Source organism: Dasypus novemcinctus, chromosome 28, assembly GCF_030445035.2.
Source record: "Dasypus novemcinctus isolate mDasNov1 chromosome 28, mDasNov1.1.hap2, whole genome shotgun sequence".
Classification (NCBI taxonomy): domain Eukaryota; kingdom Metazoa; phylum Chordata; class Mammalia; order Cingulata; family Dasypodidae; genus Dasypus; species Dasypus novemcinctus.
The window spans coordinates 24,508,432-24,521,099 of NC_080700.1; the positions used below are offsets into that span (position 1 = coordinate 24,508,432).

General features: G+C 33.1%; 1 protein-coding gene across 10 annotated transcripts in view; it reads left to right on the forward strand.

The window, feature by feature from the left end:
- Positions 1 to 9,300, forward strand: part of QKI (QKI, KH domain containing RNA binding) — a 149,914-nt gene extending 140,614 nt beyond the window's left edge. For 3 of the 10 annotated variants that reach the window (XM_058289768.2, XM_058289769.2, XM_058289770.2), the window contains exons 7-8: positions 2,186 to 2,260; positions 6,143 to 9,300. In XM_058289768.2, the coding sequence (XP_058145751.1) occupies positions 2,186 to 2,260; positions 6,143 to 6,159 (92 nt within the window). In that variant the 3' untranslated portion in view covers positions 6,160 to 9,300. Of the gene's footprint in view, positions 1 to 111; positions 5,605 to 6,142 lie in introns of those variants that run through there. The other 7 variants (XM_058289776.2, XM_058289771.2, XM_058289774.2 and 4 more) reach the window with 3 other exon arrangements.
- Positions 9,301 to 12,668: the final 3,368 nt, after the last annotated feature.

Below are 12,668 nucleotides of genomic sequence, written 5' to 3' on the forward strand. Positions count from 1 at the left end.
AATCACACTTTAGACAAAAAATTAGATCATGATAAACGCTTGGTTAAAAACTGCAATACGTGAACAAAAAGTGGTGTGCTCGAGGACATTACCAATGCCTTTTTTTTGTAGAGTGGATTGAGATGCCAGTCATGCCTGATATCTCAGCCCATTGACTTGCTGGAGGAAGGCCTAGAGTACGGCAGCCGTTAGAGCACGACCAGTCAATGTGGGACAGACCGTTTCAGTGCGACCCTTTTGTTTTATCAGACAGAATTTGAATTTTTTTCCCTGAACTGTATATGACCTTGGTGCTGCATGCATGCTGTTGACTTTTAGGACTTTGATCTTTGAAGTTTTTTTTTCCCCCCAGCATTAATATTGATTTATAAAATTTTGAAAGTCTTTAATGAAACTGGACACTAAGATTTAAACTCAAAAATTCATTGTTCAATTAAATGAAGCCACAGTGCTCTGTATGTTATCTGTGTGTGTGCATGCACTCAGGTGCCTTTTGTTTTATGAGCAAATACATTTTATTGTACCTGTTTTCTGGATATCACTAAATCATTGTATAAAGTAATTATAGGTCAGAATTATACCACAGAACTGTTTATGAGAGGCTTGTTTCTGTTGCATATTTCTTGAAGCATTTTTAAAAAATAACATGTAACATATAACCTTTTTCAGTTTTCCTTTCTATTAATACTCTGTTCTGTTATCTCATGCATGCTCCTTTCCCTCCCAGAACTCCTCTCTGCTGCACCCACAGCATCTGTTACTGAGGAGTTTGATGCCTGTTGATGTTCCTGCAGGGGTGTGGTTCTTAGCCACTAGCTGGCATTCCAGCAGTTTCAACGCAGGATCTCTCTGATTTTGCCATGTGGAATTATATTTGTATATGAATAGTTTATCTGAAATGAAAAGGGGGTGATGGACCAATTTACTGCTTAGAAACAGCAAAAGGCACTGCAGTAAAAATGGTTTCTCCTTTTAAAGCAATGAGTTTTTTGTTTGTTTCACTGGGAAATTTTTATTTTTAAAAGGTTAATTGTTACACTGACGAAATTAAAAGGAAAAATTTCAGATACCTAATTGGCATCTATATGGTGAATAGAATTGAGTACTAAGTGGGGAAAGAAAAAAAAAACCAAACTTAATTTTAATTCTTGCTTTGCCACCTAAGCAGTAAAACATGATATTGACCTCTTGGAAAACTGAGAAAATTATTTTAAATTACTAAGTTATAATAAATTTGCACACAGATAACATGCACGCGATATATTAATTCTCACATTAAATTATTTTAAAATAAGCAGTGCCCTTCAAAACAGATGCAGACATGTGTGTTGGTGGTAGTGAGGAGATTGATATTAGCATCAAATCTTCATTGGTGACTAATTTTTAATTCCCTTCCTTTTATCTTTAGGTATGGCTTTCCCAACGAAAGGCTAAGAATTCAAGAACGGTCTTAACTGAACCCTCATCAGATCTGAATTTAACAAATGCTTAGTCTCAGCAGCCTCCGGGGGAAAAAAAGCTTAGCCTAGCAGTCAGTGACTTACTTGCACTTTTTGCACATAGATATAAAGTAAAATTATGTTATTAATTTGGTTTAGTCTGTAATATTACAAAGTAACTGTAATTTATAAAAGAGTGTATAGTAGTATACTGACTGCTAAGTGTACTCTACTGTTTGCTTTACTAATCACCTAATTCATTGCAGTTCATACTTATTGACTCAAAAGTTTAAAACCACAATCTGTAGGCTTTACGAATTGCTTTTAAACCTTTTTAAGTGATAAACTCTAGAAGTGTTCTTAAGGTTAGCAAATAATTGTCAGCATTAAACTTGGCATTATTTAAGTAGTCCTGCTGCAAGAAAGGCACTTCAGTGAATATGTGACTAGTAAAGCTTAAATGTGTTTGGATCTAATAGAGTTCATGACATACTGTAACTTGGGGATTATAAATAAATGGATAAAATAGGTTAAGGCCAAGCTGTTTGAAATGAATGCAATATTAATAGATGCATATATACGTGACATACGGTTAATTTTAAAACTACTGTGCCTTAACGTATTTGTCAAAACAAACTTTTGTAGTAAATGAACATTTGAAATCCATTTTGATAAACCTGCTATTAATGTGTTTTCCCCCTTGTGAATGTTTTCTAACTTTGTCTTGGTAATTGCAATTTAACTAGGTGCGGTGGCTACTAAAGTTCGAAGGCACGATATGCGTGTCCATCCTTACCAAAGGATTGTGACCGCAGACCGAGGTTAGTTTAGTTCTGCAGTTCTTGTTTATAAGAAATGCGTTGGGTGTTCATAAAATTTGCAACACCACACCTGATGGAAAATTGTAACTGCTTGCCTGCACACTGTTTCTTTTCCTTTTCTAAATTCATTTGTAATAATTGAGAGATTTTAGGGCTGGGTTTTGTTTTTCGCTCCCTTCATATCTTAACTTATTAAATATTATATTAGTATGTACTATGATTTATTCCTACTAAAATATAAATAAGTCAATTTGGGAAGCTATTAAATTTTGATGTCTTAATTATTTTTCAGTAATAATTTTTGCTAAAATTTACCTTTTAATTGTTCTGAAATTTTGGGTTGGTATTGCAAAATGAATTGAACAGATGGTGCTTTAATGAGAGAAGTAAAGGAATATATGCCTCCTGTGTACTTTTGGAGAACACTGAAGATTTAGTTTCTATTTTCCTCTAGTAAAATAGTTGAGCCACTGTGTAAACATGAGGATTTGCATGTCAAAGCTGAAATCAACAAAGTAAGGACTGTGAAGATAACTTTGATGTAGTTGGATTTTTTTTTTTAAAATCAGAAAGTCAGTTCCCTTTTATTCTCTGATTCTCTTACCAAAAAGGATCCTTTGATTTTTGTCATTTGCTGCTAAAAATCTGTTATCTGAAGGTAAAATATCTCCTGAAGTTCTGTGGTGATAAGAGATCCAGCTGTTTGAATATCTTTTTTTGACTAACCTGTGACTGGAAAATAAGTCTTCATTTTTCTCCTTTTCACCATTTATAATTTGTGTCATATATATACCCTTAGACCTTTTTTATAAATTATTTGTGTTTATTGAGGAGTGATTTTTTTCGGTTTATTGGCATTGAATTGCTTTCTAAGTTTTTTCCTGACAAGATAGGAATCCCAGGCGAGATAAAAAAAAATTTTTTTACAAGCTTCTGGGATATGGCATGTTTCTTATCTACTAATTAAACTGATCAAGGTTTCTCTTATTCATGGGGAAAAAGTGATAGGATTTACACTCCATTCATAGTGCCATCTATAAACCTATGATACCTAACTACTTCACATGGTAACCTGAAATACTGATGGCATGTAGTATTTGATTTGAAAATTCCAGTTGGACGCAGCTGTTGTCCACTTCAGAAATAAAATGCCTTTCCAAAGACATTAGTGATATTTATTTAGCATCATAATGCAATTAAAGAGTCTTGAAGACTTTTGGTATTATTTACATACTTTTAGTGATTCTTCAGTGAACAAAATAAACCCCACTGACAGTGAAGGTTATGCTCCTTTCAAGTGTGTTGTACACAAATACACACCATTATTCCTGCATCAGAGCAAGTCTCTGGGAAGAGGGAATTTTTTAAAAAATTCATTCTAGGCTTAAAGAAACTATATAATTCCATGAATAATTTGAAACTTTATTCATATTACTAATATCTAACATAGTTCTAAAGTAGTTTTCTGCTGTTAACCTTTCTCTGTATGCCTTCTATTTAGGAGATTTCTCATAAGTTTGTTTTAATACAGTAATTATTGGCCTACTAGATACTCCTATGCCTTTGAGATGGTTAAAAATCCTAGAGGAAGATTTTACTGTATTTGGAAAACGCCAACACATTCCATGCATGGCTCTTTTATAGTTTTATGTGTTTTGATTAGTCCTGTCATTCTTTTTTTATTCAGAAAGCAATGTCAACAAACCGAAATGCTAATTAAAAAAAAAAAACTTGCATACTGCTCTTGCTATCACTTTATGCACTCATTGGGTCTAAGGGAGATGTCTAAAGTCCTTTGCTTAAATTATTTAATGATACTACTGTGTTCTCTACTTTTGAGGTTATTTAATATAAGCATCCATTTAATGCAAGGAAATTCAGCCCTTGAACATATAACCATGTAATTCTGTTTGAGCATTTAAAGTGTTGCATGGTTGAAAAATACCTAGTTCTTTACCTAAAAATAAACCCACTTCTACACATATTTCAAAACTGAAATTAAAGCCTATAAACGACCAACTGACCTTTTAGTTATAATGACCTGTATGATTTTGCACGGTTGATACACCTGTGTGTACTGTAGGAGGCCAGGACCTTGGCAGGGGATGTATTCTAGGTGTACTAGTATATATAAATGGTAGTTTGCTTAGTTTATATGTTCCACAAAAAAAAAAATCAGAATTTTATGAATCATAATTTTCACAAACCCTTATTTACGTAATTTGTATAAGAAACTTAATACCATCTTAATCAAAATTTTAGGTAATATAAAAAATGCTTTAAGATTCTCTATTTCCGGAGTACCTGTGAAATGGTATGATTACACCATGTTAAATATTTATTTTCTTTTTTGATTTTGGAATAGCAGTTTCTATTTTAATAAAACTCCACTTATTTTTTAAGAAATTCAGGGAAAATTTGGTCACAGTGAAGATGCAGTATTTTTGTAGTATTTATGAACTATCCTAAATGATAGGTTTATAGGAAGCATTTTTATTATATGAAGGTAAATCAGTCCATTATGTAGACAAGTTATAACTCTGTGAACATTACACCTACTGGGTTTTGTTTTATAAAGTGGCACAGAATCTAACTTTGCACTGAATAAGTAACTTTTCCTTCACATCTCCTCTGCCTTAGTCACAATGGCAACAGTACAAAAAATCCTATCAAACCTCAGAATATAGTAGAAATAATTAAGCTGTTGAATGAGTCTTAAAAATCATACTACTGTTAAGTGGACCAAGTTTGGTGAAGCTGAATGTGATAAAGGTTGATTAAGAAAGGAACAACTCAAGGACATCGGGAATGATAACTTTTCCACTTGAGAACTACTTTATGTTTTACTGTAATTTTTTTTTTTATTTTTTCTGTTATTTTGCAAAAGAAAATAGTATTTACAGGTGGCTTCTTTTAAAATATAAAAATATAAAGCAGGAATGTATATGAAATGTCAGATTTTATTGTATTTGCAGAGTATTAGCTTTGAAATTGAATAAAGAAAGCTGTTTGTAGTTTTAAAATGCCTTATTGGTATCAATTAGAAATTTCTTCTATTTTTTGATGTACTTAGAGCTTTTTTGAGTATAGAATTTTAAATGGCAGGATTTTACAGTGTTTACATGCAAGTGCATTTTATACGTGTTCTATATGTGTAAAATAGTATTTTCAACTGGAAAGTGTTGGCTAGAGCAAAAGGCCTGGCCTTTTTCTGGTTCCCACGATGTTGCCTACACTGCTAGACTACAGTTTAGTATTGCTTTGTATCATGAGGCCAAGAAATTTCATGTTGTTTGTAAATAGAATAATTGAAACAGCAATAAACATTTATTGAACAAAAGAAACCTTGTTTGGCCCAGAGTTTATGTTGAACCAAATTGTGCATAGAAATTTAAATTTCTTTAGATTCATTTCTGTTATCCATCAGTTATTAATAATCACATCCATCATTAATAGTTGCTTTAATGCTTGCATCTGAGAGAATACTAATGCTTAATAGCAGTCAGATACTGATAACTGCACTGACTGTTTCAAAATTCTGTATACCAAACCTATTCATTGTTGTTTTCCAATTTCCTTCATTGACTGCTACTAACTATTAGTTGTTAGTTGTATTTTATTTCTATTTTTTCCTGTTAACCATTTTTTTTTTGTGGGAGTGGGCTCTCTTTCATTTGTTCAAATCATGATATGAAATTGTCATGATTTTTATTGTATTCTGTAGATGGTGTCAATCAGTTTGTCAGAATTAAACATGCTTTTTTTTTTTATTAGTTGTGATTAGTTTTTCATGTTGTCATTAAGCCGTCACTAGCTGAAACTAATCTCTTCTCTATCTTTTCTTTCTTTTTTTTGTTTTATTTTTTGTTTCTAACCACCCAGCCGCCACCGGCAACTAACCTATGACCTTCTGACCTCTGAACTCTTCACCCAATGATGACCTGACCATGCCTGCCTGCTGATCAGTTAACTGGTAATCGCCTTTGCTTGCCTGTCGTCAGTGCAGCGAGCTGAGGCACTTGTCCGTTCGTCTTACCATCTAACCAAACAAAAGACAAAGAAATTGTCCTCCAACTCAGCTTTTTTTTTTTTCCTGTTTGGGTGAAAGTGGTTCTAGAACCTGCACTGAATAGTAGTAAAGCAATAAGGCCCAATTCATCCCCCAGCACTGATCATCTTTTAATATCCCACCCTAAACGAACGGTAAGAAGGCCTCACCTAAGAAGGGGAGACAGATGGCCCTTAACTACTCAGTGACAGAGGCAGTTACTGTGAGAGACTCTAGGAATCTCTTTCTTCTCATAGTGAAGTCAAAGCTCTCTCTGAATGTACTGTGTGGTGATGCATCATGCATGAACCTCTGGTCAGGGATGTCGTTGGTGAAGCGATTTCCACAAGTATTCAAAATTTGACATGCTGTTTAGTCACTACAGTGCCCTCAAAGGGCAGCAGTTGCAGCCTTTTTTATATAGCCTGCCAAAATTTGAAGTATTAAAAGAAAGTGTGCCATGAGAGAAAAACTAACAAGGAATTTTGAAAAGTAATTCAAAGAACAAAACTGCAACACTATTTTTAAAAAATAAATATCTGAGTTAACAATTACCGAACTTTTATTTTACACCTCCTTAAAAAATATATGAGAACAAGGTACATGCATTATGTGTCACATTACTGGGCAAACTGTTCAAATATTTTTTTTAAACCTCCCTGTATAGAAAAAAAAAATCATTAAGGATGTAAAAGCCATGCTTGCCTATTTGCTGTATACATGTAATGAAATTGTAGATAAAGTGTAGTGCATTGAAACAAATGAACAAAAAGTAGATACTTTTACTATACAAGGGTGCTGGTGCAGAAAAAAATATATATTTTTGGAAATGTAGCATTTTATACTTTCAGGTGTTATAAAAAAAAAGAAAAAAGAACAAAGAAACCCTTTATTTCATTAAATGATTTTTTCTGGTGGTTGTCAAGAAACAAAAGACCAAAAGAGCCTTTTTGTCTTTCTTTTTTATTTTTTAAGTATTGGAATAAGTCTAAAGAAAAGAAAGTGCCTTATTTTCCTTCATGGTCATTTAGTCAAGTGTCTCGAAGATCAGCTCCTCCCTCAGAATACACGTTAATGCATGTTACTCAGTCGCCCAGTATGTGAAAAGAAGATAGGAGGGGAGACAAACGAGTTGATGGTTTGAATCATATGATTTTCGCCACGTTACCTTGATGAAAATTTGCCAAATCTGATACTGTGAAAAAATTTGATAGTTTTTCTAATACCTGACTAGTAAGTTTTTAAAACATTCTTCTTTAAAAAATCATAATTGAGTATTTTTGGTTATTGCAGTCTTCAGTGTAAGTAAGCCCAAAGGATTCTGAGATAAGAATTATGTGTGATTCTAAACATCAGTTTATAGACAAAATTAGAGATTTATTTTATTGGGAAAAGGGAGGGTGTGTTGAGATTTTTCTTAATAATTGGAGATAATAGTAGACTAGAGCAAACCTTTTTCACACACACAAAAAAGAATCTTTATGATTTTTATTCTTAAAAGCAATGTTTTTAAGTGACCCCAAAATTTAATCAGACTTCTTTATACCATACTAGGTAACTTGTGTAATCCATCTCTTAGCTGGTTTTAGTAAAAAATAAATAAAAAATTAAAAAACAAACCCTACACACACACAACACACCTTTTTTTTTCCTTATTTTTTTCTTTTTTAACTTGAATGTGAAAAAACTAAGATCGTTTTGCATATAAAGTCTCAACTACATTTCAGTTTAAGCTTCCAGTTTCTTCTGAAGTTGTTTTGTAGTTGAAGCAGTTTATGCACAAAGCCTACGTCTCAATACTTCGGTAAATAATCGTTAACTGCTCAGTACCAGACATGGCAAATATCAAGTGACTGTGGATTACCACCTTGTCAGCTCAGTCCTTCGTACACACCTTCATGGCCTCACAGTCAGAGGTCGGCGGGAAGCTCAGTAAGCACCTATGTGATGACCTCACCCGTCATCTTGTCTCACTTGGAAACAACTTTCAGTTTATTTACTATGCAATAGACATTCATTGTTTTGTATTCAGCTAGCTTTGGTTTATTGTGCCACTGCTTTGTCTTTCTGTTACACATACAGTTGTTTTGATTTATTCACAATATATGCCGTGCCATTTTGATTTTTATTTTTCTTGGTTGGTTGAATAAATTTGCGACACTCAAACATTTGAGGTGATAGTTGTTAAAAACAATACCAGTATTTGATCCAGTTTCATCTCAACTATGTTATACCTGGACATTTTAGATGTTTATCAAAGGTCTTTTATTGGGAGAAAGTAAATATATGAAATTAATGTGTGACATTTATGAGTAATGTTGGCTCTGAACAAACTTTTGAAAACTTAGTTGACAAAATTTTGGATCAACTGAAAAAAAAAAGCATGACTTTTGAAATCTCTGAATGCCTTGGTTCTCAGTATTATCATTCTTTATTGAATTTATTTCTTATTAAAATATGTAGTTTTTAAGACATTTTTTCTGACAGTATTATGTAATTTTTTTTAGAGTGGGTAGAAGGGAGTGTCGCTTGTATGTTACCATACAGCTGACATGTATTTTTGTCTATTCTTTATTATCTTAGTAGTAGTTTCATGCTATGTATGTACCATAACCAACCTATTGCCTATGAGAAACATGTAAGATAATGTATTTACAGCCATTGTTACAAGTTTATAATGTATTTTTCTATCTTGTTTTATATGTATGTTATATAACATTCAAAAAGAATTTTTTTCTTGATTGAGAAAAGGATACAAAATGCAAAATCCACAATTTTGATAACTGAAAATTGCCAATTGTTTTGCAGTACTTTATTATATTGGGTGTCTTGTCTTTTCTTGGGCTTTTAGTTAGCTAATGAATGAATACATTAGACACATTTGGGTTTTAGTTGGGATTTTACATAGCTTGCATTTTAATTCTTTGGTTCTTTGCTGTTTCTATTAACCCATAGCATTATTTTAATAAATGTTATAATACCAACCTACTAACTCTGGACTATGTCTGTTTATTAACCTTTTCATGTTTAATTAAAATAAACAAATAAAGACAAAAGAATGTAAAGTCTTGAGTTACTGGACTAACCCTGAGGAACGTGGCCACAGATAACATAGCGTGACTTGTTTCATGTTGTCTGCCAGCTGACAATTCCGCACACTTAGTGTTAAAATGGCTTTGGTTTATCTGAAGTGGTTGGTCCCAGTAGTTATGGGAACAAGGTAGGGTTTGTTTGAGGCATTCTTCCTGTAGTTTGCCACTTGCCTTTCAGCATCTGCATTACTAATTCCACATTTTCTTATTTTTTCTTCTTCAAAGTAATCACTGTCTGCTCACAGCAAAAAGTATAAGGAAACTCATTGTAATGATGTACCCAGAGAAACCAGTTTGATTCTTTGTTGAACCGTTTTTTAAATTTCTATTAATAGGTAATTTTGTGGTCACATTATAAAGCAAAGCATCTGGTTATATTTTACCTTTATTTGGATTTTTAAAAACACTTTTCTTTTGTAAAGTATTGAACTTTTGTAACCAACTGCTCCTATCAGGGAAACTCGAAATAGGTTAAGCCAAAGATCAGATCGGACTCTCTTCCTCTCCTGGTAGGTAGTTCAAAGAAAGCAATAACAACAATACGATCCCACCACTTTCCTTAGAGAACCCTCAGCAATAGATGAGGCAGCATGACTGAGTTACCGTCAAGTGCTCTCTCTCTCACCCACTTCCAGATAGTCAAAATATCACATAAATTAAGTGGGGAAGAGCACTGGTTTTTGAGAAGTTATGTATAATTAATTTCTTCCAAATCAACTTAAGAGGATTTCTTAAATACCTTCATGCTTTTCTTGGCCACAGCCTGGGTAGATTGACCTATATGAATGTTCTAGTTATTTCTTGAGATGCGTTATTTATTTCACAGATATTCGTACTTTCTTTTTCTGTGAAGAGTTATCCTGGATAAGAAAAATTTTCAGCATGACTCTTTATATTTGTAAATAATGACTGACTTAGGGGAAATTTCATCCTGTTTATTTTAAAGTTCTAAAAGTTGAGGACTGAAATGAACCTCATGTTACAGAAGACTTAACTATACCAATATGCTATTAACCAATCAGACTGTCAGGTATTCCAGTATTTCATACATGGGTATGTGTGTTATACATACATGCATACACACAGGAATATATGGAATAGTGGTAACAGCTGGTTTAAATACAAGCGAGACAGTTATTTGGATCATGTAAACAAATATTGTCATTTCTCTGCTGGGGTGGCAGTGGATTATTACAGCTTTAATATGCTACTATTTGTAAAGGTTCCCATTGCCATCACAGTTCATATGTTCTGTGAAAATTTAAAGATGTTTGTCAAGCTGCTAATATGTAAGTTGTAGTGGTAACATATAACAAATTTATGAAGTTTCTGTGCAACTCACCTTACAGTCTATGAATCCTAAATAGGCAGTATCATCTCATTTTCATTTTAATGGTACTATGTATAATTATGTCATTGTCATCTTTTATGTTGGAAAAGTTGGAAAAGTTTTTCTAAAGGTGAAAACAGTACATATCCCGTTTTTGTACAGAGCGTATTAGTATTAAACATGAAACTACAAATTCCTAGATTGATAAAATTCTAGAATCATTTTATTTCATAATGTTATTTGACAAACTATCAAAGTTGAGCTTTCAGTCAGAAAGTTTTCTCCCCCCATAAGTAAAATGTCAGGAAAAATGTAGTAGGAAAGTAAGTCGTCACATAAGTGTCAGTGTAGTGGCTGTAAGTACAGTAGAGTCCATTTATTTAAGCACTCTCTCCATGAAACCAAAATGTGTGTATATATGCACAAAATATGTATTTGGTTAAGATTTTCCAAATAAATACTAGATAAATATAAAGGTTCTGAATTTTATTTTCTAGTGCACTGAAAGTAGACAGTAGGTTTAAATGAAACTGGTCATTGCCAGATCAAGAATTTGTTTTGTTTAGCAGCAAAGTCTAACACTTTCATATGTGACAGTCTCAGTTTTCTCCAGTTTGGGGGTTGGTTTGGCTGGTTGGGATGGGGTGTCTATCTTTATTCCTTGGTAAGAATGAGCTATTTTAACATTTCCACCAAGTTATTTTTGGTAGAATGGGACATATTGCCAAATTATAATTTATTGTTTAGCAAAAATTACAAAACTTTTGGGGTTCAATTTTTTTTCATATTTTCACAGAGTTCTTAATACCTATATTTTAAATGGAAAAATAACTCACAGGTACTTTCTGTAAAAAAATAGGAAATACCGTTTAGAAATATTCATATGGTACACCTATGGAATGTCATCTGTGGTTTCTTTAATATAAATATATCTAAATTGAATACCTTTGTTTTAAGAGACTTAAAATTATATGTATACCTGGTACTCAATGCTGAATCAAACTGGTTAACCTAAGCACAGTACTCTCCTTTCTTTGTTTCTGCTGCACTAATTGCCAGACCGTTGGGGGAGGTAGAGGGTAGAGAGGAGGAGGAGGAGGAAATAATTCATAGTAGAAGTCCGTGATAGGTGCAGCAAATAGGTACTGTACACACAGTTTCACAATTGGTTTCACAATTGCTTAAAATTTTCCTGCATCTTAGATACCACATTGTGGGAAAATTTCAGCTCCCAGGGCAAAAATTTATATCTTCCTTTTAAATGCTATTATTGAGATAGTTTGGTTATTAAATACATCTTCTTTGGTTCATGTTGTTGTGTGTATAAAACATTTAGAAATTTATCTGTGGAAATTGTATATAGTGAGAAGTAGAAATAGATATTCCAAAATCACATGTGAATGAAGAACCACATATGACTGTACGTGAAGTGCAGTTAACCAACTGGAAAAAGTTCATGTGCTTTATATCCTCTCCAGCCAGCTGCAGCTTCCAAAATGCTGCTGACAGTTTTCCTTCTTACCGCCCTGGGGGGGGGGGGAGGGGAAACAGTACATGTGTAAATATCAGAATAAAGAATGAACATTTTCATTTTTAATTTCCCTGATGCTTTTAATACTATTTAAAAGAAAATAAAAGAATCTGACGGAGCTCTAATTTAACTAAAAGGTGATCATAATATTTGCTCTGATTTCAGTGAGAAAAAAAGGAAATCAATAGGTTGACATCTGCAGTGTTCCTCGGTTGCACTGTGCCTCCATATTGTTTCTAATTAATCTTTAAGACACTTGGGTACAATTTTTATAATTGTAGTTTTTAGATGTTCGTTCAATGAAGAAAGAAATGCTGATCAAGTCTTCATCTCCTCAGCTATGTGCACAGGGCTAGCATCATTTTCTTGAACAAAGTATAGAGTTCACCAAAGGATTGTTTGCAGTA